This window comes from Hipposideros armiger, unplaced genomic scaffold (genome assembly GCF_001890085.2).
Source record: "Hipposideros armiger isolate ML-2016 unplaced genomic scaffold, ASM189008v1 scaffold_40, whole genome shotgun sequence".
NCBI lineage: Eukaryota > Metazoa > Chordata > Mammalia > Chiroptera > Hipposideridae > Hipposideros > Hipposideros armiger.
In genome coordinates, this window is record NW_017731390.1 from 4,547,562 (window position 1) to 4,572,190 (window position 24,629).

Below are 24,629 nucleotides of genomic sequence, written 5' to 3' on the forward strand. Positions count from 1 at the left end.
GAACCGGGGCCCTCTGGCATCCCAAGCGAGTTCTTAACCATCGCGCCACTCGGCCGGCCCCCCATCATTTTTCTTAATACTATTTACTACCTTCTAATATACTGTATAAGTTACTTATTTACTTTGTTTATGGTCTGTCTTTCCCCATTAAAATATAAACTCCACGAGGGCAGGAATTTTTTTGGTTTTTCTATTTACAATTGTGTCCCACCACCTAGAACAGTAGATGCTCAGTAAAACGTGTGTAGAATGAGTGTTGCATAAACTCACCAGTCTCGCCCAGGTCCGTGCTCTGGAGAAATGTACGGCAGCGCTCCTTGTGCTCCTCAAGTGAACTTCTCTGCTTGTAACTCCTTCCACAAAACTCACATTTATAGGGTTTCTCAACTATAAGGAGAGCATAGGCGGCCATCAGTCAGTGACCCTCAGGGGTTACAGAACAAATGGCGTATGGGGCTCTGTGAAAACTGTCCACTAGGTATGAGACTGCTGAGGGAAGCCAGAGAATGTGGATACTTCTGCATCCTTTACTTTTAAATTTAGTAAACTGAAATAAGGTTATGGGCTATGGATTATATTATTCTTCGAAAGGATAGTCTCCTTTCCCAAATGAAAGGATCTGGATTTAATGATTATCGTTGAGCACAGTGGTTTGGCGCCAGATCCAATCCTGTTTCTTTAGGGAACAACACGGGGCCTTTTCATTCTTCAAGGAGGTTAGTGTGGTTTAAGGAAGAAATAGGAAGGGCTCGCTTATTTTGTGACATCCATCTGACTGTAAGTAACTGCTGCACTTTGTGGGAGTTTGCCATTCAGCTAGAAACTGGTGGTCTTTTAGAGCATCGACATATTTGGGTAAATTTAGCTTATCCTTGCCAGGTGGCTATAGGAAAGTCTGAGCTAAATCGATAAAAATGGAACTAACAAAATGAGGATATTTTTGAATAATAGAAATAAGAATGAATTGCAAAAATGACTTCATCTTAATTTCTAAGATAAAGCAAAAGTTTCCTCAAAAGTTCATCCATACAATTCAGGCTGTCTTTGTCCTCCCAACTCCTCTAAATGCTTTATTGCTTAAAATAGATAAACAATAACTTCAACTCTGTGTGCAGGGCTGGCCTTTCTGATTTGTTCATAAAATGTACCCCATGAATTTGTCAGAGTTTTAGGGACTGAGATTTTTATTTTCTAACCCTCCTGCTCTGTTTATAATAGAACCTTTGGGACTTAAAACACTAAAATATCCTCATGGATTAAAATAAATGCAGGTTTGCTAGAGCTAAAAATGTTAAGTTTCTGTAAAAATTGGTGCCCTTCTAGAATCTGTCTTAAAAATGAATACTACTGTTGGATCTTACTTGAAAAAGGCAACACAAGAGAACTGAAAACTATTGTAATTTTTTTGACCAAACTCAGCCTTAATTCATTACTTTGAATAAGGAGCTGTAAATAAAACCCTTCTTTTGCCACTTATGGTGTCTCATGGTGGGTGTTGTTGGGGTTGGCTTGTTTAAATTAATCCTTAGTCTCTGAATTGTGACCAGTTGCGGATTTGGGTTGGGTTTTAGTCAAAGCAGTATGTGGATTGACATAAAAACAAACTTTTTTTTTTTGTCTTCAATTAAAATTTTGTCAGATAACATCAAGAACATGAGGTCCCAAATTTGAAAAATAAACTTAGTTTTACTTTTCTAGGAGGGAAATTCTAAATGTTGAAAACAATTTTTATCTTGCTTGGTTAAAATAAGAAGCGAAAACATGAAGACAGAACATTGCTTTTTATGCATTCTTATTGCTGCTCATCTTTTAGAGATTAAAAATAAACAGGCTGGTCTAGAAAAAAGTCAGGTTTAAGAAATTTAGCCCATGTACACCTAAAATTAATACAATGTTCTATTGTCACATACCTCAACAACAAAAAAGTTTAGCCCAGAATGGCCCCAACCCCCAAAATTTAGCCCTGAATAGCCAAAAGTAACCCCATAAGAATGATTTATATACCTAGCTTACAGTTTTACATAATTTACAAATTGTACAACATGGGCTTGTCCGGACTTTTGAATGAAGTGTGTGTGTTTTTAAGGAAAATAATCTTTTAATAAAGTTTACCATAAGAAAATACAATGGCTATAATTTTTTTGCAAAAATTAAGAAGCCATTTTTATAGGGCAGGCTCTTCCTGTCTGACTGTGTTGTTCTCTAGGGGAGTGAGGATGATAAGGAGATGATCATCCCCATTGAGCCAGACGGAGAGCAATTAATGCCTTAATGGAAGTGTAATTAGCCCTAGAGGTCTCTGCTGTTGTAACCCTTCAGAACAGAAATGACAGATGAAAACCTCGGTACTTAACTCTTTCTAGTTTCAGCAATGGGCCCTGAGGAGCACACACTGACGCGACGTGGATGCTCACTGCTCTCACTTACCAGAATGGGTTCTAAGATGACCTGTGAGTGCATCTCTTCTCTGGCATGCGTAGTTGCAGAGATGACACTTAAAAGGTTTTTCCCCTGTGTGCAGTTTAATGTGGCGGAGGAGGTTACCTTTCTGAGTAAAAGATGCCCCACACTGATTACACTGGAATGGGCGTTCACCTTTAAAAAGGACAAAAGGAGATTTCTGATCACTTGCAAGTGGCGAAGCATATGCACAGATTAGACGCCTATGGCAAAAGCTCATCTTTTAGCCGGTCTCTGTTCCTACTAGGATCATCTGAGAGCTGTATTTCAAGGCAAGCATAAGACTTCCTTATGGAAACTTCCCTCTAGGAGAGAAAAAGCATTCACCTAGCAAGGCTCTTTTAGGTATCATCTTGTCCTGCATCAGAGCAAAAACACAAGAGTAGCTCTAGATGTAAAATTTTACATTACTTACCATTCCTTTTAAATATAATCTAATCTGAAAAAAGAGCCACAGACTCAAATCCTAATAAGCTCTTGAGGGCCAGAAATTCTTTTTTAAAAAGGATTGATAACAGATAACCAGATGGAATCTATTGGTCTCAGTAGGACTGCTGTATTTGTTGTATTTCTATAGACTGCCTGTTTATTGTCTGAAGATAGATTTTTTAAAAATTGGTAATAAAAACTGTATCCTTTCATCTACCAAATTGAAACTAATACAATAAGATCTGCTTTTTTATACAAGTTATGCAAAATTATATGAAAGACGCTTAAGAAGCATATCACACAATTCAACTTCTACTTATCAACTGAAGAAAAAACATTTGGCTGACCTAGAACACTGCTCTCTACAGTCCTTTTTTTTATTCGTAGCATTTACAATATGTTTGCCGAATGCATGGTGAAGCAGGAATGAAAATTACTGGGTAAATGGAAATACAGAGAGGGAGAGATACATCAGAATTACAGCAAAAATCAGTGAAAGTAATCAAAAGTCATCCCACATTCCACCACTTCATTTTTCACATGGCTGCATTACGATGGTTTTCAGAAGAATGGATAAAGGAGACTATTTACCAGTATGGCTCCGCTTATGAACCATTAAGACGTTGAAGCTAATACAGGATAATCCACACACATCGCAATTCATCTTGCCACTGGTCGGCCTGCTACTGTCATACGGGACAACATGTCTCTCCAACTTAATGTTTTCATATTCATTGTAGTCTCTTGAATAGCTGTAAGGAATTTCAGGCTCTTCTATATTTCCCATGGGCTCTGGCTTGAACACATTCTCATCCCTCTCATTGTATTCATCTTTCACTTTCATCGAATCATCTGCAGGGAGGAAAATGCAAGAAATGAACAATGATTGTATTTGGAGTTATCAAAGCAGCTCTAAAAGCAGAGACCCACAACTGACAATTAAATACCAAATGAAGCTAACGTAATATTGTAGATTTATAAAACAAGAAAACACCATTCAGATGATCACTCATTATTTGAATTCAGAACCACAGTCAGGGGAAAACACACACACACACACACACACACACACACACACACACGTGCGCAACAGTGTTTTAGGCCATCCAGAAAATTAGAAATAATAGATTTTAGCTAGGACTGCTCAAAGCGACCATGAAAAAAACATTTTGAGCAACTCTTCCCCAATACTGGGGAGAAGAAAGGTTTTCAGATCTAGCCACCCTTTTTGGTGACTGCAATGAAAAGGCAAGGTGATGTACTCTTTGGTTTCAAGAAGCAACTTCAATTCTTTCAATGCATCCCCTTTAAACTAAGGTTGAGAGTTAAATAGTTACTACGGTTTTTTGGATTTTAAGCCATGCTTTGCCTCTTTCCCTTCCATGTATATAAACTGCTAAAATGAGTCTTATCTATCTCTCTTGGAACTGATAAAGAGACAACACTGAAAGTAGAGGAAGCTGGCAGTACTAGTGAAATACTGTTGAGAAAGATAAAAGGAGAAGTAATTCTTTAACATAACCTTCTAAGGAGTCACTTTCATTGACACAGGTAAATGGAGCTCAACCTAAGCAAGGGGAAGGGCCCCTATACCCAAGTCAGGGAGGGCTAAACTCAAGATCCTAGAATTGAAGGACTGGATAGGGAGGAAGGACTGGTCCAAGTGAGTTGGCTGGCCAGGTACTATCTTAAAAAGAGCTGCAATACTCTTAGCTGAAGAACATAAGAAATAAAGAAGGCAAATTTATATACTGATGCAAACAAAACCTAAATATTTGTCTGATGTGATAATAATAAACACTTTAAAGGGACTTTGCATACATAAAATATGCTGCATCAATGCTTACTTTTTCAAACGTTTGTTCTTAGAAATTGGAAGTTGTCCTTCCCCATGAGGAACTGTCAATCAATGGAATTTTAAGGCTAGAAGGGAATTTAGAGATCACCTAATCCAACCCTCTTGTTTTTCAGATAAGGAAATCTAGGAACATAGATGTTTTTGGTGATTGTCCAAGGTTACACAGCCAGTTAATAGCAGATGTAATTAGAATGCTGAACTTGGCTTTGACCTCACACACCAGACACATAAAGTGTAAGTGGCGTCTTACTAATGTATTCTACAGTCTCCCATCAATGGTGTCGACGTTAAAAACCAAAACAGTGAAAAAAAGATATTTGAAAAAACTACATGTCTTCAAAATCACCAGTAAGTGCAGCTCCTGTTGCCACATAGGAGGAAGTACAACTGCAGCTGTGCCTGGCTTGCTACCTTCAACCAAGTTTCAATTTTCACTTCTATCAAGGTTACCTTTCATCTATATTAACTGTGTTTGCTTAATAGAGCAAGACAGGGCCTAACCACCAACAGAGGAGCCATTGCTGCAACACTGTTTCACCGCTTCTCACCACGGTTCATGGTTCACAACCTTTCACTCTTTGATTAGAAGAGATGTAGGGCTGTAGGATAAGTCTGACATGTTCCAAATTTGCCCACCCTATCCATCTGGGTTACATACGAATTGATATCCATTTCCTATATGGAAAGAGGTTCATTCCCTTCTTTCTTTGGACAGGTCTTGCCTGCTTTCAGATGGAATTTGCTTAAGTGGTTTTTATTTAAAAAAAAATTTTTTTTTTTTTTGAGAAGGATGCACCTGAGGCATGTACCCTCCTCCCTTCCTCCATCACTCCAGCTGTGGGTGATATCCCACCAAAGCTTGAGTGCTCTTCAGTTTGCATGTAGGCGTTTAAAAGAAGCTCAACGGAAAACTTCAGCTACTAAAAGCCAAAAACAGCAGATAGAAAGGGCCAGCAGAAAAGGATCCTTTGAATTTTGGTTATAAAATGTTGATATGACCAGACCCAGGCCATTCAATGGTCAGTGACAATTAAAAAATAGTAATATCATTGTGTTGGGTCTTTCTGAAAACACAGGACATAAGAGAGTTGCTCCTTCCCTCAGGATTTTGGCTTTAATGAGCTTGACCTAGAACTCAATACTACGCTGACCAGGCTCAAGATAAAAATCTTGGCATTTGTCCTTTAGGATTTAGCTGTAGAACAAGGAAGACAGTATTTGACACGAAGGGCCCTAAGGGAAAGTGTAAGAGTCACATGGACAGGACATTAGGCAAGTTCCTTGGACTTACTGGACCAAAAGAGTTCCTGGTATAGTTGTTGGTTTGCCTTTAGAGTCTTAAACCAGTTTTAGATAAAAGGCCGGAGGGCCTCTCTGCATGGTTACTGAGGATCAACAATTCATTATGGTTTACCATGTGAACAGAGTTGAATATCAGAATACATCAGTATCTGGGATACGAAAGGGATTCCTGAGAAATTAATGGGCTTAGCACCCAGCCTCCAAATATAGTCTGCCAAAACTACCAGGAAAGACACTAGTCTGCTCTAAGGAAGAGGTTCATTCCATCTCTTGGGAGGTAGATTCACTGGAGCAGAGGGAAGGGGGGCATTCTATAGTATCCCTTGAAAATATTAATAGACATGTCTAAAATCAAACTTGTCATCTTTGGACCTAAACCTCCTTCTAATATATGATATCTTTATATTTACAAATGGCATCTTCCTTTTTCCAGTCTCCATGTCTTGAAACTGGAATTCTTTTCCTTTTAATCTCTACATCAAGTCAGTCTCCAGGACATAAAGATCTTACATTCTCAGGTTCTCTGGATGCCAACTCCTCTTTTACATCCCCTTTGAAATTTAGTTTAGCCTCTCATCCCATCATACCTACACCCATCCTCTCTGAGTATCCCTTTCCAGACAGATTTACTACAAAAGTAATCTTACTGCCCCTACATCCTCAAAACTGATGTAAAAATCCCTGTCATCAGGCTTCAGCCTCCACAATTTACTGAATCTGCTCTCCTGATGATTAATAATCTCCTGAATCCTAAATCCAATGGCCTTTTGTGTGCTCTTCTCTCCAACTTCTCTGTAGCTCTTTACACTATTGATCATTCCTTGTCCTTCTACACTCCTATTTCTTCAATGAAACTGTACCTTCTTCCCTTACCTTTCTGACTGCTTCTTTCTAGCTCCTCCCTCTGCCTCCTAAATACTGTCCTTAACCCTTTTTCCTTCCCTCTACAACCCCCTCTGGCAATTTCATCCACTCTTCAGGCTTTAGCTAGCATTTTATTTGATTAATCCCCAAATACATGTCTCCAGGAGCAATGTCTTCCCTTCTTCAGTCCTCTATTCCCAAAGGCCTTCTGGGTAACTTCTTAGTTACTGAGACTAGAATATTTATAATCCTCTTGCCTTCCTCTTTTTTGCACCCCACATTTAATTACCCATTAGTTCTATTTTTGTACCCTCTCTCCAGTCTGCTCTCCTCCCCACTATTTTGCTCGCCCATTATCTTAAATCTCAGACCCTGATACACTCCCCATGATATTGTGTAGCCTCCATGTTGTTCTCCCTGCTTCCTTTCTCTCTCCTTCCCAGTTCATCCTAAGTACCGACCCCAGATTGTTCTTCCTAAATGACAGCTCTGGTCATATCATGGCCTTGTCAAAATTCTTCAGTGTTCTCCACTGCCAACAAAATAAAATCCAAACTCAAAAACAAAGACTTTAAAAGGCCTTTCAATATCTGGCCCCAACCTATCTTTCTAATGTTGATTTGGATTACTCAGATATCTTTAACCAAACAACTTCTCAGTATTCTTGATTTTATTATTTCCACTGCCTAAAAGGTCTTCCCCCAACATTGCCACAGGTCCAAATTCTACACATCTCTTAAGGCCAAACTAATATGCCATTTCCTCCAAGTATGCCTTCCCTGGTTCCCCCAGCTGCAAAATAATCTATTCCTTCTTTCTCTGAGTTACTAATAAACTCGTCTCATCTTCTGTATGGCCATGGAAACTATGTGAGGTCAGAAGGTTCACAGGTGTTTTTTGTTTGTTTGTTTGTTTTAACTCTGTATCCCCCTATAACACTGCTTAGCCAGTATATGTAAGAGCAGAGGTTATGTGGTTTTAAAACAGAAATTTGGGGGGAGTCTCACCATAGACCTACTAATCTGGGTGTGGGAACTGGAACTATGTATTAAAAACATGCTCTCTAGAACTGCTGCTCTAGAGTTTGACACAATGCTCTACATAAAGTACATATACAATAAATACTCAGTACATGAATATACCACTGCATTAGCCTCCTAACTAGCCCACAGGGTATGTGACCTCCATTTTATATTGTATGCAATAACTAGATTCATTATTCTGTTGCACTAATACTCCTGCTCAGAAACTTTCAATGATTTCTTTTTGCTTACAGTAAAGTCCAAACTCCTTAGTGCCACATTCAAGCGCCTGCCCAGAACCTGCCCCAAGCATAACGATCATCTCATTTTTCACTAGTCTCCTTGAATCATCCTTTTTTTTAGACTAGAATCTTGCTACGCAAAGTGAGGTCCTTGGATCAGCAGTTCCAGCATCCCTTGGGAGCTTGTTAGAAATGCAGACTCTCAGGCCTCACGCTAGACCTACTGGATTAGAATTAGCATTTTAACAAGAGCCTCAAGGATTCTTAAGCACATTAAAGTTTGAGAAGCACTGTAGCAATCTGACTAATCGCAGTTTTCCAAGCCTCCTCTCCAGTCTTTCCCACACCTAAAATGCCCTTTCCCTACATCAGCATTCTATTCAAACCCCCAGAAGCTCTTTAAAAGCCTTTTTTTCCATGCAGTCTTCCTTGATACCCTAGACGAGAAAAAACTCTCCTGTTTCAGTGCTCTCTCATATATCTACCTCATTCTACTTTATATTTAGCATGATGTTATTAACCTCTACAGATTCACCTTAATATAGTGGATGTGTTCATAAAATGTTACGTGGAAAGTCAATAATACTGTGCCACTGATTTACATTATACATTCAGAGATGTTTATTTTCATTTTTCTTTGACTTACAGTTGTCAGTCACTTGCAACACCTAAACTGTAAAGGCAGAAAAATCTTTTTTAAATCTGGCAAGAAATACTTGAATATATTTGAGGAAATGCTCCACAGTACCCTGAAGTCTTCTGTAATGTGAATAGTCTCCCATTTTAATTTTGTAAATTTCAGTCTCTTGCAATATGTATCAGGTTTCTTAGACACACAACTAAAATTGCCCCTTAAAAGACTATCCATTATCTTCATAGGCACTAGCAATATTTTATTTCTTAAGCCAGGTTTTGGGTTCATGGATGGTTATTTTGTTATTCTTTAAACTATGCACATAATTATATTTGCATTTTTGTATGTATGATATATACCACAATAAAAACTGTTAAAGGCTTCCTGTAAATTTTTTATAATTGAACTTCTGGAGAAAAGGACATACCAAATCACAAATTGCTGATAAAGGTAATTGCTAAACATTCCCAGAGGGGGAAAAAAGATGTCTAAATTGAATCTAACCCACAGAAAATTAGATTAAACTGAACTTCTTTCTAAAGGAGCTACTCTGGGGTACAATTGCTCCCATCTTTGTCTATGTTCTGGAGGCCTCTTAGGAAGATGACACACACTAACACAAACACACCCCCAGAGAGAATTTTGTAGGCTGAAGAGGAGAACAAAGGCTTGGCTCACTGGGGCTGATGCACATGGTTTCATTTCCTGGGGTGATGGTTATCAGATGAAAGGCCTGCACTCCAGAGTAGACATTTTTGGTTTCACCTGAGACATTGCAAAAACAATGGGTCTTGGAAAGGATCCAACATCTAAATCCTTTAGGGGCAATAGCAGTCTCAGCCAACTGTGCCTCAGTTTGTTTTTACAGGCACATAAAATGCTCAGTTAGAGAGAGGAACCTGTCAAAGATGGCAAACGGAACAGGCAACTTGAGTGTCTTGGATAGTTGTTAGGAATTTCCCGGTGTAAAAAGGGTTCTGAATTTCCACTCTGAACTACGAGATCTCAGAATCCAACTCAAAGAAGGACCAAGTTGGGAGTAATAGCCTCAAGTTTGTCAGAGATATTGTGAGAAGGGACAAAACAAGATAGAGGCTGTTAGACAGGGAAGACACAAAAGGGCCATGTTGTTTAAGTGTTTTACAAGGATTGGGGGTCATAACCATGAAATCCTCAGCACATGCAAAAGTCAACTGGATAACAAAGAAGCTTAATCATCTTAATGTGGCATTTTAATGATGCCACTGATTTGCTATGCCAATTCAGAGATAATGAGGCCCTAATGCTACAGATGTTCAGCCAGGCTAAAAGAAAGGGAGGGTGGGCTTTTCTAGCATGCCATTTTCTAACTATCCAATTAAACAAATTGTGAAAGCATCTAAATAGTTTACCAGGTTTTGACAGCTGTTAATAGGATTTAGAAGCTCGAAGCACTAAAGAGCAAAATGGGAGATATATGGATTGTAGGCATTTAGTCTACAGTTTGTTGCTATGACCCAATATAGCACAAACACATGAACTAGAACAGTTTTCCTTATAAAATTAATGCCTGTACTCCTTCCCCACAATGGCCTCTTTGTATTATGAACAAGAACATGGGTCATTTTCATTTTCTAATTTACATTTTTATGTGTAAAGTGAGGAGGGAGAAAAACCAATGATAATTTGAGAACTGAAAAATAAGTTTTAGCAATCGCCAACCAGTAAAATTATAAAGCTTCAATGAAAATGAAACTTTTGGTCACTGATTTATAGGAGCCATTATGTTTTCATTTTTCTTGTCTTCTAAAATTTTAAATTATAGATATCTAGTATTTTTTAAAACACCTAGTTAAAGTTAGGAAAAAACTGTAAAAGGTGAATCAGACTAATATGAGATAAAATAATATCTCAATAGCAGCGAAATAAGAATAGCAATTTGCGTAATATTTGGTTTAAGTTCTCATTAAAACATATTCTTATCAGACTTTTAAATTTGGCTTTAAAGAATCTAAACTGGTAAGTAGTAAATCATGTCACTTCAAGTTCAAGAGCATGAAAACATGAAGAAAGTTTCAGTTGCAAAGGAACCACCCTCAATTTTACTAATGACAATCTTCATCTTATTGACTATCAAATAGCTCATTCATTGCCATAATAATAAAGATAATTTTGTTTAATAATTTCAATGCAATTCTTTGCTTTCCCATTAGAATAAGAGATTTAATACTTTTAACAACAGACATACACTACACATCAGCAGTAGGTAAGGTGTGAGCTGCTTAGCTGGGCTATGTTCTTTAGATATCATGGAGCCAGGTGTATTCTTTATCTTGAGCTGTCGTGAGGATTGAAAACATGATGTGTGAAAGTTCTTTCTACACTATAAAGAAGTATACAAATATAAAGTATTTTTTCATTTCTGAACATTATAACTATGAACTTTCCTATTGATTATTTAACTTATGTCTTATGTTCTTTTATGTTTCTGAAAAGTAACTGTTATCCATTGAAAAATAATGAATGAAAATACATTTAAGGAGGTTAAGGTTTTAGAGATGTTGCCTAAATGTAATAGAGATAGGCTAAAGTACTGGGTAGTCACTTCATTTATAAATCCAGAGGGAAAAAATTTTCATTCATAATTCCCTTGTAGAATATTCACTCTTTCTTTTAACAGAATTCAACTAAAAAATTTAGAGCATATTAAAATATAATTCTTAGAAAAATTTAAAAATTATCATCTAAATATAATTAAATTGGCTAAAAAGATTCTGACTGTTACAACATCAAACTCAGGATCATGGGTAACGGAAAGAATGAAAATGCCCTCTATATCCAACAGCATCAGTAGTTCTTAGTATACATACATGAAAGTTATATGACAGCTAACATGTTTATTTCCCATATAGACTAGGAAGATCTTAAAGGCAGGGGCCAAGTTTTAATAATATTTGTGACCCCAGGACTTTTCAGAGGGCCCAGTTACTATGGGTATTGAATGAATGAATGAATGAACTCTTTGGGTAACTTCAACCAATTTAGTGATAATAAGAAGGCCAGGCAGGGAAGAAGCAATAAATCAATTTGCTGTACCACTCTCTAACTGGTCTACAACATTCTAAAGGTGAGCTGTAGTGTGCACAGTTTCTCCTCATGATACATCAGAGAAAGAAAGGCCCAAGCCCCACAGTGATAACCAGTTCTTCACTTGACTGCTTTGCCTGCAGTGGTCTGGCTTCTGTCCTTACTAGTTCACCGTTTGGGAATGGGATGCTACAGACCATTCTCTGCTTCTTGAACCTCTTCCCTGAGCCTGATTCATGCCTGGTTCTACTCCTACCTCATTTACTTATCTCCTAAGTTTACTCCTCTTTCTCTGTCTCCTAGGTGTGAATGATCTCCAGGGGCCTATTTCTTGAGCCTTTTGTTTTTTCACTTTATAGTCTCCTGATCCAGCTTTTAGCTGCTGATGATTCCCAGATCTGTATTTCCAGCCTAGTCCTCCCTGCTGAGCCCCAAAATACTCCCAATCACTTTCTGGATTTCTTATATTTGTTTTACACTCAACAAGTTGCAACCTAGCTCATTATTTCTCTCCTTTTACTCCCTTCCCAAATTTGCTCCTCCTATAGTATTCTGTTTTCTCCTCTACATGGCTGCTTGATGTCAATGTCTGTATATTATTCCATCTGCACCCTTAACATTTAGCTTGTCACATAGTTCAATGGCTGCTTACCAAATGAACAGAAGGAAGGAAAGAAGACAAGAAGGAGGGAAGTAGTAAGTAATTATTCTGTTTTTTGCTTCAAGTACAAAATTAAGGTTGGGAGGTGTTTAAAAAAATTGTACAGATTATAATTTTGCCTAAGGTTAGCATATTAGGCCACAGTCGAGGAAAACAATAACTAGTATTTCTAACTTAAGGTATGCCAACCAGACCTAAAGGGTATAAAGGATTTTGGAAGAGAAGGAAATGGGTATAAGAATTAAGAAGATTCTTGGGCTGGCCGAGTGGCTCAGCTGGTTAAGAGCTCCCTTGGGAGCACCAGCTCTGAGCAGTAGGGCTGCGGTTCGGATCCCACATTGAGGGCCAGTGACACTGCCTTCTACAGCTAAGATGATGAACAACAGCTGGACCTGGAGCTGGGTTGCTGTGAGGCGCCAGAGACGGCGGAGGATGCAGCCCCTGCTGCAGTGGGCTGCCGTGAGCTACGTGAGTGGCTGGCAGCCAGCGTCAGCGCCCGGCAGCCGGTGTGAGCTACCGGGAGCCGCTGTGAGCGGCCGACCAATGACCGGCGACTGATTGCCTCACCCGGGAAGAGCACAGTGATCATACCAACATGGGCCAGTGAAGCGACGTCCTCCAAAACTAGACTGAAGAAAAAAACAGCAATTTGTCTACCTGTCTGTTCCCCTTCTCCGATTCCCCAACGCTGTTTCCCTCCCCCCAATTCCCCAATAAAAATCTTAAAAAAAAACTCTTGCTCTTTTTAACATTAAATTAATTAAAACAAAATATGTACCAAACAATAGAAAATTTACCATCTGCTACACGTTATTTGGACTTTTCTTCCTCTCTGTTTTCTCCATTCCTCTCTCTCTGGTTTTCAAATAACGAATTAGAGCACCAAGAAACATGAAAGAAACTCAGCACTGACTTGTCCTAGGTGAATGCACAACATTATAAGCACATAAAAGAATAAGCTCTCTTGTCACTGGAACATGCTCATCCCTAGGGGTAAAGTACAACAACTGCTTAACAGCTGCCCAGCAAAACCCTTCAAGATTGTAAGCAAAGATGCATCATAGCTCCACTAGAAATTAGAGGAAATATTGTCTGGTAGAATAAACTAGAATGAAATCCAGCCAACAAACTGTGGTACACATCCCTTTCTATTTCAAAAGGCAACTTTTAATAATCACAGATAGAGAGGTTTCTACTAACAGTATTCAAATAGCATCAGAATGGGTGTTGGTAATTATAAGGAAGGGACAACACAGTATTTCACTCTTATTTTGCCTACTGGAAATAGATTTAGATCTTTTGTTTTTAAGTTCTGATGAAAGAGCATGGGCTATGGAATAAGACAGAATGTAGGTTCAAGTTATACTAACTAGCTGTGTGATCTCAGCAAATCTCTTGACTTCTGTGAATTTTCTCATTTGTGCAGTGATGAAGATATCTACGTCTAAGAGGGTTGTTACAGTAATTAAATTAGGCAAAGTAATGTATAGAAAGGCCTAGCATAGTAGCTGACACATAATATCTTTGTGACCTTGGGCCAGGCAAAGATTTCTTAGATTTGATACCAAAAGTATGATTCACAAATGAAAATATCTTACAACTCAATAAGACAAATACCCACATTAAAACTGTGAAAACAATTTGAACTGACATTTCACCAAAGAAATTATACAAATGAACAACAGGCAAATGAAAAGATGTTCAACATCATTAGTTATTAGAGAAATGCAAATTAAAACCACAAAGAGACACCATTTCATACCCACTAGAATGGCTATCATCAAAAAGACAATAATTAGTGTTGGTGAGGATGTGGAGAAAAATGGAACCTTAACGTGTTGCTAGTGGGAATGTAAAATGGTGCAGCCATTTGGAAAACAGTTTGGCAGTAGAGTAGGCAGCCTTCTAAAATGGCTCCCAATGATTCCTGACTCCTAGTATTCATATCCTTGTGTAATCTTCTCCCCTTGAATGTGGTTGGACCTATGTGATTTGCTTCTCACTAAGAGAACATGGCAAAAGTGACAGGAAATCATTTCTGTTATTAGATTGTAGAAGATTGTGACTTTCATTTTGTTCTCATTTTCTCTCTCTGGTGTTTCTCATGTGCTTCTCTGATGAAGTAAGCTAGGGAGCCCACATGGCAAGAAACAGAAGGCAGTTTCTGGCCAACCTCCAGTGAGGAAAGGAGGCCCTTAGTCCAACACCCTCAAGGAACTGAATCCTGACAATCACATGAGTGAGTCTGGAAGTTGATCCTTCCCTAGTCAAGTCTTCAGATGAGACTGCAAGCCAGGTAAATACCTTGATGGCAGCCCTGTGAGAGACTCTGAAGCAGAGGACCCAGATAAGCTGTGCCTGTATACCTTAGATAATAAACTTGTATTGTTTTAGACTGCTAAGGTCTGGGATCATTTGTTATATAGCAATCGATAACTATTATAGACAGTTCCTTATAAAATTAAACATAAATTTACCATACAACTGAGCAATTCCACTCTTAGGTATCTACTCAAAAGAAATGAAAACATATGTTCATGCAAAGACTTGTACATAAGTGTTCATAGCAGGATTATTCATAAGAGCCTCAAAATGAAACAATCATAAGGTTGGTGAACTGATAAACAAAATGTACTATATCAATACAATGGGATATTATTCAGAAATAAAGAGAAACAAAATACTGATACATGCAACAACTTGGATAAACTTAAACAAACATTGTGCTAAATGAAAGAAGCCAGGAACAAAAGATTAGATTACATATTGTTATTATTCCTTTTGTATGAGATGGCCAGAAACAGTAAATCTATAGAGACAGAAATTAAATTAGAGGTTACCTGGGGCTGGGGGTAAGAATAAGGAGTGACTGCAAACTGGTGAAAGAAATGTTCTAAAACATGGTCTCGTTGCACAATTCTATAAATTCACTAAAAACCATTGAATTGGACGCTGAAAAATGTGTCAATTATAACCACACTAAAGCTGTTTTTTATAAAAAAACAAAAAAGAAGAAGAAATCAAATAGCTAGCTGGCTATACTGATACTGACTCTGTCTCAAGAGGAGAGAGTCTAGCTTACTCATTCAACAACTATTCACAAGAAACATCATGACAAGTGTAGCCTTTTGAGCTACAATTAATCCCATCTGACAAATCATTGTAAGACTATCTTTAACTCCTTTTTTGTTCCTGTACAACTGATTTCATGCCCTTTTCAAAGAAATTAATATATGTTGTGTTAAAAAACACAAGGTTCATCTGCTACTTGGCCACAGGAAAGGAGGCTGAAACAATTGACTGTAAAAGATTTGGCCTCAAAGGACAGCTCCCATACTTAATTATTTTATTATCAACTTCAGAGAATACCTAAGTAACTACTGATTTCTGCTCTATCTAAATTGTGCTAAAATCCATAAAGATCCAGATTTTCTAATTGTATTACTTCTTTGTAATATTTTGTGCTTTTCTGTCTTTTTGTGAGCTTTGATGCCTCCCTTTCTATTCTGTTAATAATTTAGAGTGCTTTACTAGGCTATGATTATTATTTAATTAATGAGCACTATTCCTGACCTACAAGTCAGCAGTGATATAAAGTCCATGGGGAAGCTCTCTGAAGGTTTACTCAGGGATGTGAGAGTTTAGTTCTCCCATAAGAAAAGAAGAAAATAAAGAATTATCTTTTCTACATAGTATCAGAGAGAGAACTAGTACAACCTGAAGAACTAGAACTGGAAAATCAAGATGATGGTGAGTAATGAACAGTTCACATAAAAATGCCAGAAACAGTACTGGGCTCCAAGCAATGAAGAGGGGTAATTAAGGTACATTAAGTTGTGTCCAAATTTTGGTGGATGAGAAGTATGGCCACAAGCCTAGACTGATTTAAGAGAGCTAATAAAGAGCCTTTTCTATTTTCTCTATAGCTGCTATGAACTTCCTTGAGGGGTAACAAAGGCTGACTGGGATTTCAGCTTCTGTAGACGCAGGTGCAGAAAAGGCTGGTTCTAACAAATCTTGTCAATGTTTTTAATGCCACCAGACTGACTAATATAGTGCAATATCTACCACGATTCCAGTTTTACTTACTTGGTTGACATAATTAACAAATCTATTAAAGGTAAGGTCGCAAATTATTTTTAATTATTAAACCATGGGTCTCCATATGTTACTGTTTAGACAGCATCACTCACTGCAGAATATAGTTTTCAAGACTGTCATTTCTGCAACTTCAACTCTAGATCCAATTGCAATTGTGGGTTAAAAAGCAGATTTCAACCAGGCAGCTGAATGAAAAAACATCTGGACCTACCCGTCAGAATGAGAAAGGTCACATGTTAAATCCAGATAATCTTATTTATTGGTGTTTGAAGGTTATACACCAAGGGCTGGATTACCAGGGTCTTCCTTTAGGCCTGGCTCTGACATCTTCATTCATCTGCTTTGGGTGTGACACTTTAAAATCCAAAGCTTTAAAACTACTGTGTCGCCAGTCACTTCTAAATGTAATTTTTCTAATTCTAAGCCTGAATATTATGTCAACCTATTAATAGGCTGCTAAGTATTAAATGCTGGAAGAAATCACATAATAGAACTGTCAGGGGAAGGTGATGTCTGTTCTTTTAAAACTGTTTTCCAAATTTCCATCCAGCATTCCCTACTATGGATGAAACATCAATATTTCCCCATCAAAATTTCCCCATCAAAATTAAGAAAAGGGAAAAACCTTTGAATTGGCAAGGGATAAAATCAAAAGATTGCCCTAGGATAGGTTTTAGGTCGGTGATGAAGAAATGGGTATTTTGCCTATTTCAGATTTTTTTCATAATTAGTATTCATTATTTTATATACATATAGAACTGAATCCAAATTATGTTGGAAGCAATTCTATAGTTCATTACATATGAAACTATTAAAAAAACAGCACAGTCAAGAAGCCTTAAGACCTTACACACTTTGGTGAGGACTGTTTAATCTTTTCTGGGTTGTGGATTTCTTTTGAGAACTATACTCTTTGCTTAGAAAAATGGAGACATGCCCATGAACACAAAATTTTACATAGTTCTGAGAGGTTTTCAAACCTTGAGAACTCAGGTTGAGAATTTTTGTATTAGGCCTTTAAATAAACTCAGGCTTAAATTGAAGGCTCCTTTGTGCAATACTTTATATACTTAATTATGACAATGGTTGACCTTCAAATTTTTTGCTCAAGTACCCCCCAAAAAATTTTGAAACATTATGTTTCTCCCTTATATACAGTGAACAATAAGTGGATAATAAGTTGACATCTACAATTTTTCATCACAATTAAAAAAAAATTAAAACAAAAACAATTTCTGTTTATTGTAATTTATGATGGTTTAAACTGTTATTGTACTCTTCCAAATGTATCTAATGAAATATAAATATTAGTGATTTAATTTACCCCACCATAAATTAAAAAAAAACATAAATAAGCTTTTTTAAAAAAATCAGAAAATTTCTCCTTGAACTTCCATTTCCATTTCACTTTTGTCATAGAATTTTATTCTTATGTACTATTCTTTTATGCTTGGGTCTTCTATTGCTCATCCAATCACATGTCTCTACAGCTATATATTTTTGTTACCATGAAATTCTGTGTGTTAAGAAATTCTTCTGGAGTATCATAATTATTAGCATACAATGGATGAAAACAATATAGGTGTATTAGAAATCTAGATCAATAATTATTAAATATAGAAAGTAAAATTTGGGGGAATGCATCTCTTAATGAGATGGATGGGGGTGCATTTATGAACGTTTGATTAAAGGAATTATCTAATTGACCCTTTGTTTGGCATCCTGGATGCATTTACACTTCACAGCAAAGAAGTAAGATTTGGGATGAGTGAGAGATGTGCCTTTATTTTATAGAGCAGAGAAGCATCATCGTGAAAGGGGAAAAGGGAAAAAGAACCTCAACTACAGCAGCTTTATAGGGCAGATAGTTTTAAGAAAGAGAACATACTGAAGTTGAAGACCTGGAAATTGATTCTCTTAAACTTATCCACACTCACGTAATCCTTGGAAAGCCTTCCCATATCCCAGTTTGAAGAACATTGCTAAAAAAGGCTCCATTGCCAAAATGTACTCACATGCTCTTCTTCATTTTACTTAACCAACAATGATTTAGTGAGCACTTGGAACAATGCAGGGGATGAATGGGTAAATGGATGGTTGGATGGAAAGGCAAAAAGAAAAATGGATAAATACTGAGCATTTACTGTATACCCCAAACTTTGGCAGAAAAGAGTAAGATGAAAAATGACTGTCCTTATCATGTCATCAACTCCTTGGGAGACAAGAAAGTATGGTGAGACCCTGCCACAATGCAATATGTATAGATTGGGATCTAACAAGACTGGCAAGTACTTCCAGTTGTCCAATCCTCCTCCTTCTCTGACAGGAGCAAGCTAAAATTCTTAAGCTATGGGATTGGGTCAGAAGTAACTGCCTTATGATCATTTGGGGCTTTTTAATTTAATGTATGGTCAGTTGTGTCTAATCTAAACTTCACTGTTGTTGCTTTATGCTTTTTCTAACAGTATCTACCCCAAACCCCCATCTTTCATAAACTTTACAATAATGTGACCCCCATATCTTAAAGATAAGATTTCTGGATCCTACCTACCAAGTTGTGGAGAGATCTTATGTGCTCTTCTCATCTTCAAAACTATTTTGCTTCATGCAAATCACAAAAACAAAGAAAAAAAAAAGCCCCTCTGACAAATTATGAAAAACGATGACCTAGTGAGCCAGAACAGGATTTCATTCAGTTCTCAGTCCAGTGGTGTGCTGGTAAACGCTTAAAAACCAACTCAGAGTGGAGGAAGGGCTTTTTCTTGTAGCATTTGCTGATGTCAGTGGTATAAATACCACGGCCCATTTCAAGCTACCAACATGAAATCAGCCAGCTCACGAAATTCTTGAAAATTTAATAAGCGATTGTGAACTGACCCTGGCACCCCACTGGGACTTCTCACTTATCCCTCAGCAGGTGCCTTCATGTGGTTACCAAACTGCACCAGGGTACACAAGGGCCCAGGTCTCCATACCTGGTGTCAAACTTTGAGGAGCTGAGCTCACTTGGCAAGAGGTGATGCTATGAGGGTTAGCAGGCACATATGGGTGTTTCACATACTGCTAAACCATTTGATTTCACATCCATCTTGCTTCACTGCAAGGAGGCACCAGCACTATTGCTCCACAGTTCAAGAAAAGAGAAAGCAAGGGCAAAGAGTCTTGGAGGATCCACTCAGAGCAGTGGGCAGACCCATTTTTTTGTCAGCCATTACCATTGTCCATTTCTCTTTTGCAGATACTAAATATCTTCCTATAAGTTCCTTTTAGTTCACAGTTAACCAAGTGCTACACGGCTTGGTTAAAAAAAAAAAATCCAGAGATGATGCTTTTTGTTAAAATGATTCAAGGAGAGGTGTCTGGGTTTTGTCACCAACCAAACTTACCCGTTTGACACAGAAGCCATAAAGCTTCTGCCCATTGTGAGCACTTACAGAAATCCCCTGTGAGTGAACTTCTGCAGCAAAGTACTGCTGATTTTGTAAGATAACCCCTGCATCCCATGAGCAACAGGTCTTGATCTGGGCTTGAGAGATGTAATATTTTGATAAAAAACGGCACTTCCTTTTGAAGCACATATTTGCGTGTGCTGAGCAGTACCGCTGGAACCTCAGTGAGCGCCTAGGCGAGGCCAACTTGGTCTCTCCCAGCTCGCTCCAGCCATAGGCCCCTCCTTTACACATCTAAATGTGGCAGTAATTAGCATCCATAAACCGCAACTGTGGCTTGTTTTTTTTTCCCCCCTTTCAAAAGCATCAAAGTCGTTTGTATTTCTCATGAGTGCAAAAAAGTTGTACACCTCAAAAGAGATTGAGACTCTGACATGGAAAGCTACTGAAGATGGGAGCTATATCTCCTAAGGGGTAAAGAATTATTTTTTTCAGCAGACTTTCTAATTAAAGCTCTTATCTTTGATCTAAGCTTCACACGAGGTATCTCAATAAAAGAATACTTAAGGCCTTTCAAAAAATTATCAAAATCAGCTTTTCTTATGGAATTAGGCAAGATCCTAACTCTCACACAACAGGCATGCTTAAATAAATCACTAATTGATCGTCACTGCATAATTAAGTAAAAAGAAATCTGTTTCATGATGGGTACCAGGTATATTTTATATTCAGTTGTAAAGATCTGGGAGATGAAGGGTGTAGTGTGTTAAATGTCACCTCAAATTTCATGTCTGTCAGGAACCTCAGATATGACTTTATTTGGAAATAGGGTCATTGAGAATGTAATTAGTTAAGATGAGGTCACACTGGGTTAGGGTGGGCCCTTAATCCGATGGTGTCTTTATAAGAAGAGACAGACAGATATACACAGGGAAGAAGGCTGTGTGACAACAGAGGCAGAGATTGGAGCGATGCTGTCACAAGCCAGGGAACACCAAGGATTGCTGGGAGTCACCAGAAGCTAGAAAGAGGCAAGGAAGGATTCTTTCCTCCAGCCTTCAGAGGGAGCATGGCCTTGCTGACAGGTGGAGTTGGGATTTCTAGCCTCTAGAACTGTGAGAGAATAAATTTCTGTTGTTTTAAACTACCCAGTCTGTGGCCATTTGTTGTAGAAGCCCTGGGAAACTAATACAACAGGTAAATGTGCAACTTAGGCAGGGTAAACAGCGGATGCTGATGGATACTGAGGTATATTGTGTACTTTTTGCCCTACAGCAGCTCCAGAACAAACTACTAATGTAAGTAGAAAGAGATGGTAGTTATCAGGGAGCTGCTGAAAAATGGGCCAACAGAGTGTTAAATGCAGGAAGCTAGTAGCAAAATGTATATTCCCTAATTATTTAAAGAGGAAAAGTAATGCCACTGGCATATGCATGTAGAATCACACCTCAAAACATACATGCTCAGGACACTCTTTCTTCCATATCTAAGTGGGGAATGGCAAAGATGGGGATTCAACTTCAGAGGGGTAGAAGGACTGAAACAAAAAGCTGAGGTTCTACCTCAGTCATTCTGCCCTTAACTGCATTTCCCTCTCATAGGGCCTTGCTGGAATGGTGCTCCACCCTCCCCTGTCTCATCTCACTACCTAGTTATACCCCTGGGTACACTACCATTAAATACATCTTTCCTCCAGCCCTGATGCCCAGAGGTTTTTATTGTATTGTGTTTCTCTGTGAATACAGGCCAGACACAAGCAGTAGGGATATTTTTTCTCATGATAGGTTATAAATATGGCTTTAACTTCTGCTTTTGACGTTATGGTATCTCAATGACATTTTAGATCCAATATGAAGGTCCCAATATCCGTGGTATTCAGTGAAGTGCTTATGAAAGCCTAGCGCTTATCTAATGTTAAACAAAAACAAAGACTTGGGAATCTCTAGGTTATTTCCTACTGCTCCAGATCAGTCTGACAACAGCTGCAGTTGGTCACCACTAAGAAGAGAAATAATCATTGTTCATTGGAGTCAATGGCCAGACAGGAAAAAGAACTCTGAACCTCTTCATTTCCTGTGCTTTTCAATCCAGTGAAGTGATTATATCACTTCATAGGGAGGTATTTTAGAAAGATGTAAATGTGGGCTGCTAGGGCTCTTTTTTTCCAAAAGTTTATAATATAATGGGGTGAAGTTTGTCATGCACAAACAATTCCAGATAGAATATAATTAAGTGCTTAAATAAGTACTACTCAAGCACACTATAAAACTCAGCTCTAAGACTACAATTAGGGGAGCTGGGATAGTGCAAGAAGTCCTCATGGAGAAAATAAATTTGCGTTGATGTAAATATTTCCAGTGCATGGGTCTATTAATTTAAATTTTCAGGAAGAAAGGATGAGCCAACTCAGTGGTGACACAACATTTAATCTACATATGGTTTTATTCATGATCAACTAATTGATGTAAATTGTATTGGTACAGAGCTAAACCTATTATATATGTGTGCAATAAATAGAGCTGCTAATGATATATATTTTTCTAATTAAAAAAATAATAGTGTTATACTCCCCATTGACACCCTTTTGAAATATTTATACTAACATTGTTTCTTTCAAGAACCAAAAGCTTCCTTAACTCATCACACAATAAATGAATATACCAGGCTGGGAGTCAGCAAACTATGGTCTGCAGGCCAAGTCTGACCCACTGCCTGCTTTTATAAATAAAGTTACTGGTACATAGCCACATGCATTCATTTATGTATCTTTTATGGCTTCTTTATGCTACAGCAGAATTGAGAAATTGCAACAGAGATTGTTTGGACTACAAAGCCCAAGATATTTATTATCTGGCCCTTCAGAGAAAAAGTTTGCCAACTCCTGCACTAGGATCCTAGGAATACATTGTTTAACTAAAAAAAAAACCCCAACAACACACACACACACACACACACACACACACACACACACACACACACCTGTCACTAGGAAACAAGTGAATTTACATTAAATGTTAATATCTTTTAAAAGTTCTTTCCAAATATTTTATTTTGTTTCTCAAACAACAATTCTAGATGGGTAAAGACCTTCCCCCACTAAAAATTTAGTCTGTCTGTCCACAAGAGAAAAATAAAGTGAGTGTTTCTATCAGAGCCTGAAATTTTCTATAAAATATTTTCCTAAGAGCTGGAAACTGAGAAAGATGCACATGACATTTCATTTATTAAACATATAAATTAAACATGATTACAATTATGCTGAATTTAAAACACTCCAAGACAGGTCTTAGTTTCTAAAACTTTTTAAAAGACATTAAAAAAATGCTTCCATTAAACTTAAATAGAATACGATCCTCTAAAATAGGATTTAAAGCTATTTATAAGCATTATTACTTTATAGCTAAATTTCTCTAATTATTATTATTTTTTTAAAGATTTTATTAGGGAATTCGGGGAGGGGAACAGCGTTGAAGAATCGGGGAAGGGGAACAGACAAGTTGCTGTCCTTTTGTTCTTCAGTCTATTTGTGGAGGACGTCGCTTCACTGGCCCATGTTGGTATGATCATTGCTCTCTTCCCGGGTGAGGCAGTCACTTGTCATCCATTGGATGGCTGCCCACGGCGGCTCACAGCATCTCACTAAAGCTCATGCCCGCTGCCAACCAGTCCCACTGCAGCCTACGCCATCGCTGGCGACTCATGACAGCCCAGCTCCAGGTGGAGCTGTTGTTCACCATCTTTGCTGTAGAGGGCGCAGCGTCACTGATCCTCATGTGGGATCCGAACCGGGGCCCTGCTGCTCAGAGCTGGCGTCCCAAGCCAACTCCTAACCAACACGCCACTCGGCCGGCCCTCTCTAATTACTTTTTAAAGTATAATCCTAACTCTAGTCTTAATGTTTCCCTATGTTACATGTGGCAGAAGTAACTTACTATGCAATAGGCATATCTTCTATCAGGCAACACTACTTTTCAGTTCTATTGTTTTATAATTTAACATGTATGATTTGCATATACTGATCATAATATATATATATATATATATATATATATATATATATATATATATATATACACACACACACAAACACACACACACACACATATTTTAAAGCAGGGGCCTGGTTACAACCTTTACCAAAGGTATAAGACCCAGATTAAGTACCAACATCAATCGTACAGTAATCAGTTTAGTGCTAAATGATGAAATAATGGATTACTCTTTCAACACTAAAGTTAGCCTATTCATTTCTAAGTCAGGCTTAGAGGAAAGAGGCTTTATTCTCTCTTTCCCAAATTATTTAGGATAATTGGTTATATCTTCTAGTGTCTACCAAGAACTGCATGACACTCCCAGACCCCTAACAAGTGAGAAAAACACACAGATATCCCATGAATCCCCTGGCACGTTGTTAGAACAAAGGTGATATAAATGGCACAGGCAGCTACAGCAGTTGAAGATGACCCAAACTGAGTGGACCACAGAGACTGAAATGCTTTCTTCTTGAAAGCACTTCTGGAGCAGGGTCACATCCAGAGGCCTACAAACTGTTGTATGGACCCTTAGAGAAGTGCTAAACCATGTGGGTTTTTACAATATTT

At 38.0% G+C, this 24,629-nt stretch overlaps 1 protein-coding gene across 3 annotated transcripts in view; it reads right to left on the bottom strand.

Moving 5' to 3' along the window:
• Positions 1-24,629, bottom strand: part of IKZF3 (IKAROS family zinc finger 3) — a 78,918-nt gene that overhangs the window by 21,526 nt on the left and 32,763 nt on the right. For 2 of the 3 annotated variants that reach the window (XM_019638469.1, XM_019638470.1), the window contains exons 4-6: positions 3,481-3,741; positions 2,428-2,595; positions 271-387 (exon numbers count right to left, since the gene is read on the bottom strand). In XM_019638469.1, the coding sequence (XP_019494014.1) occupies positions 271-387; positions 2,428-2,595; positions 3,481-3,741 (546 nt within the window). Of the gene's footprint in view, positions 1-270; positions 388-2,427; positions 2,596-3,480; positions 3,742-4,151; positions 4,222-24,629 lie in introns of those variants that run through there. The other variant, XM_019638471.1, reaches the window with a different exon arrangement.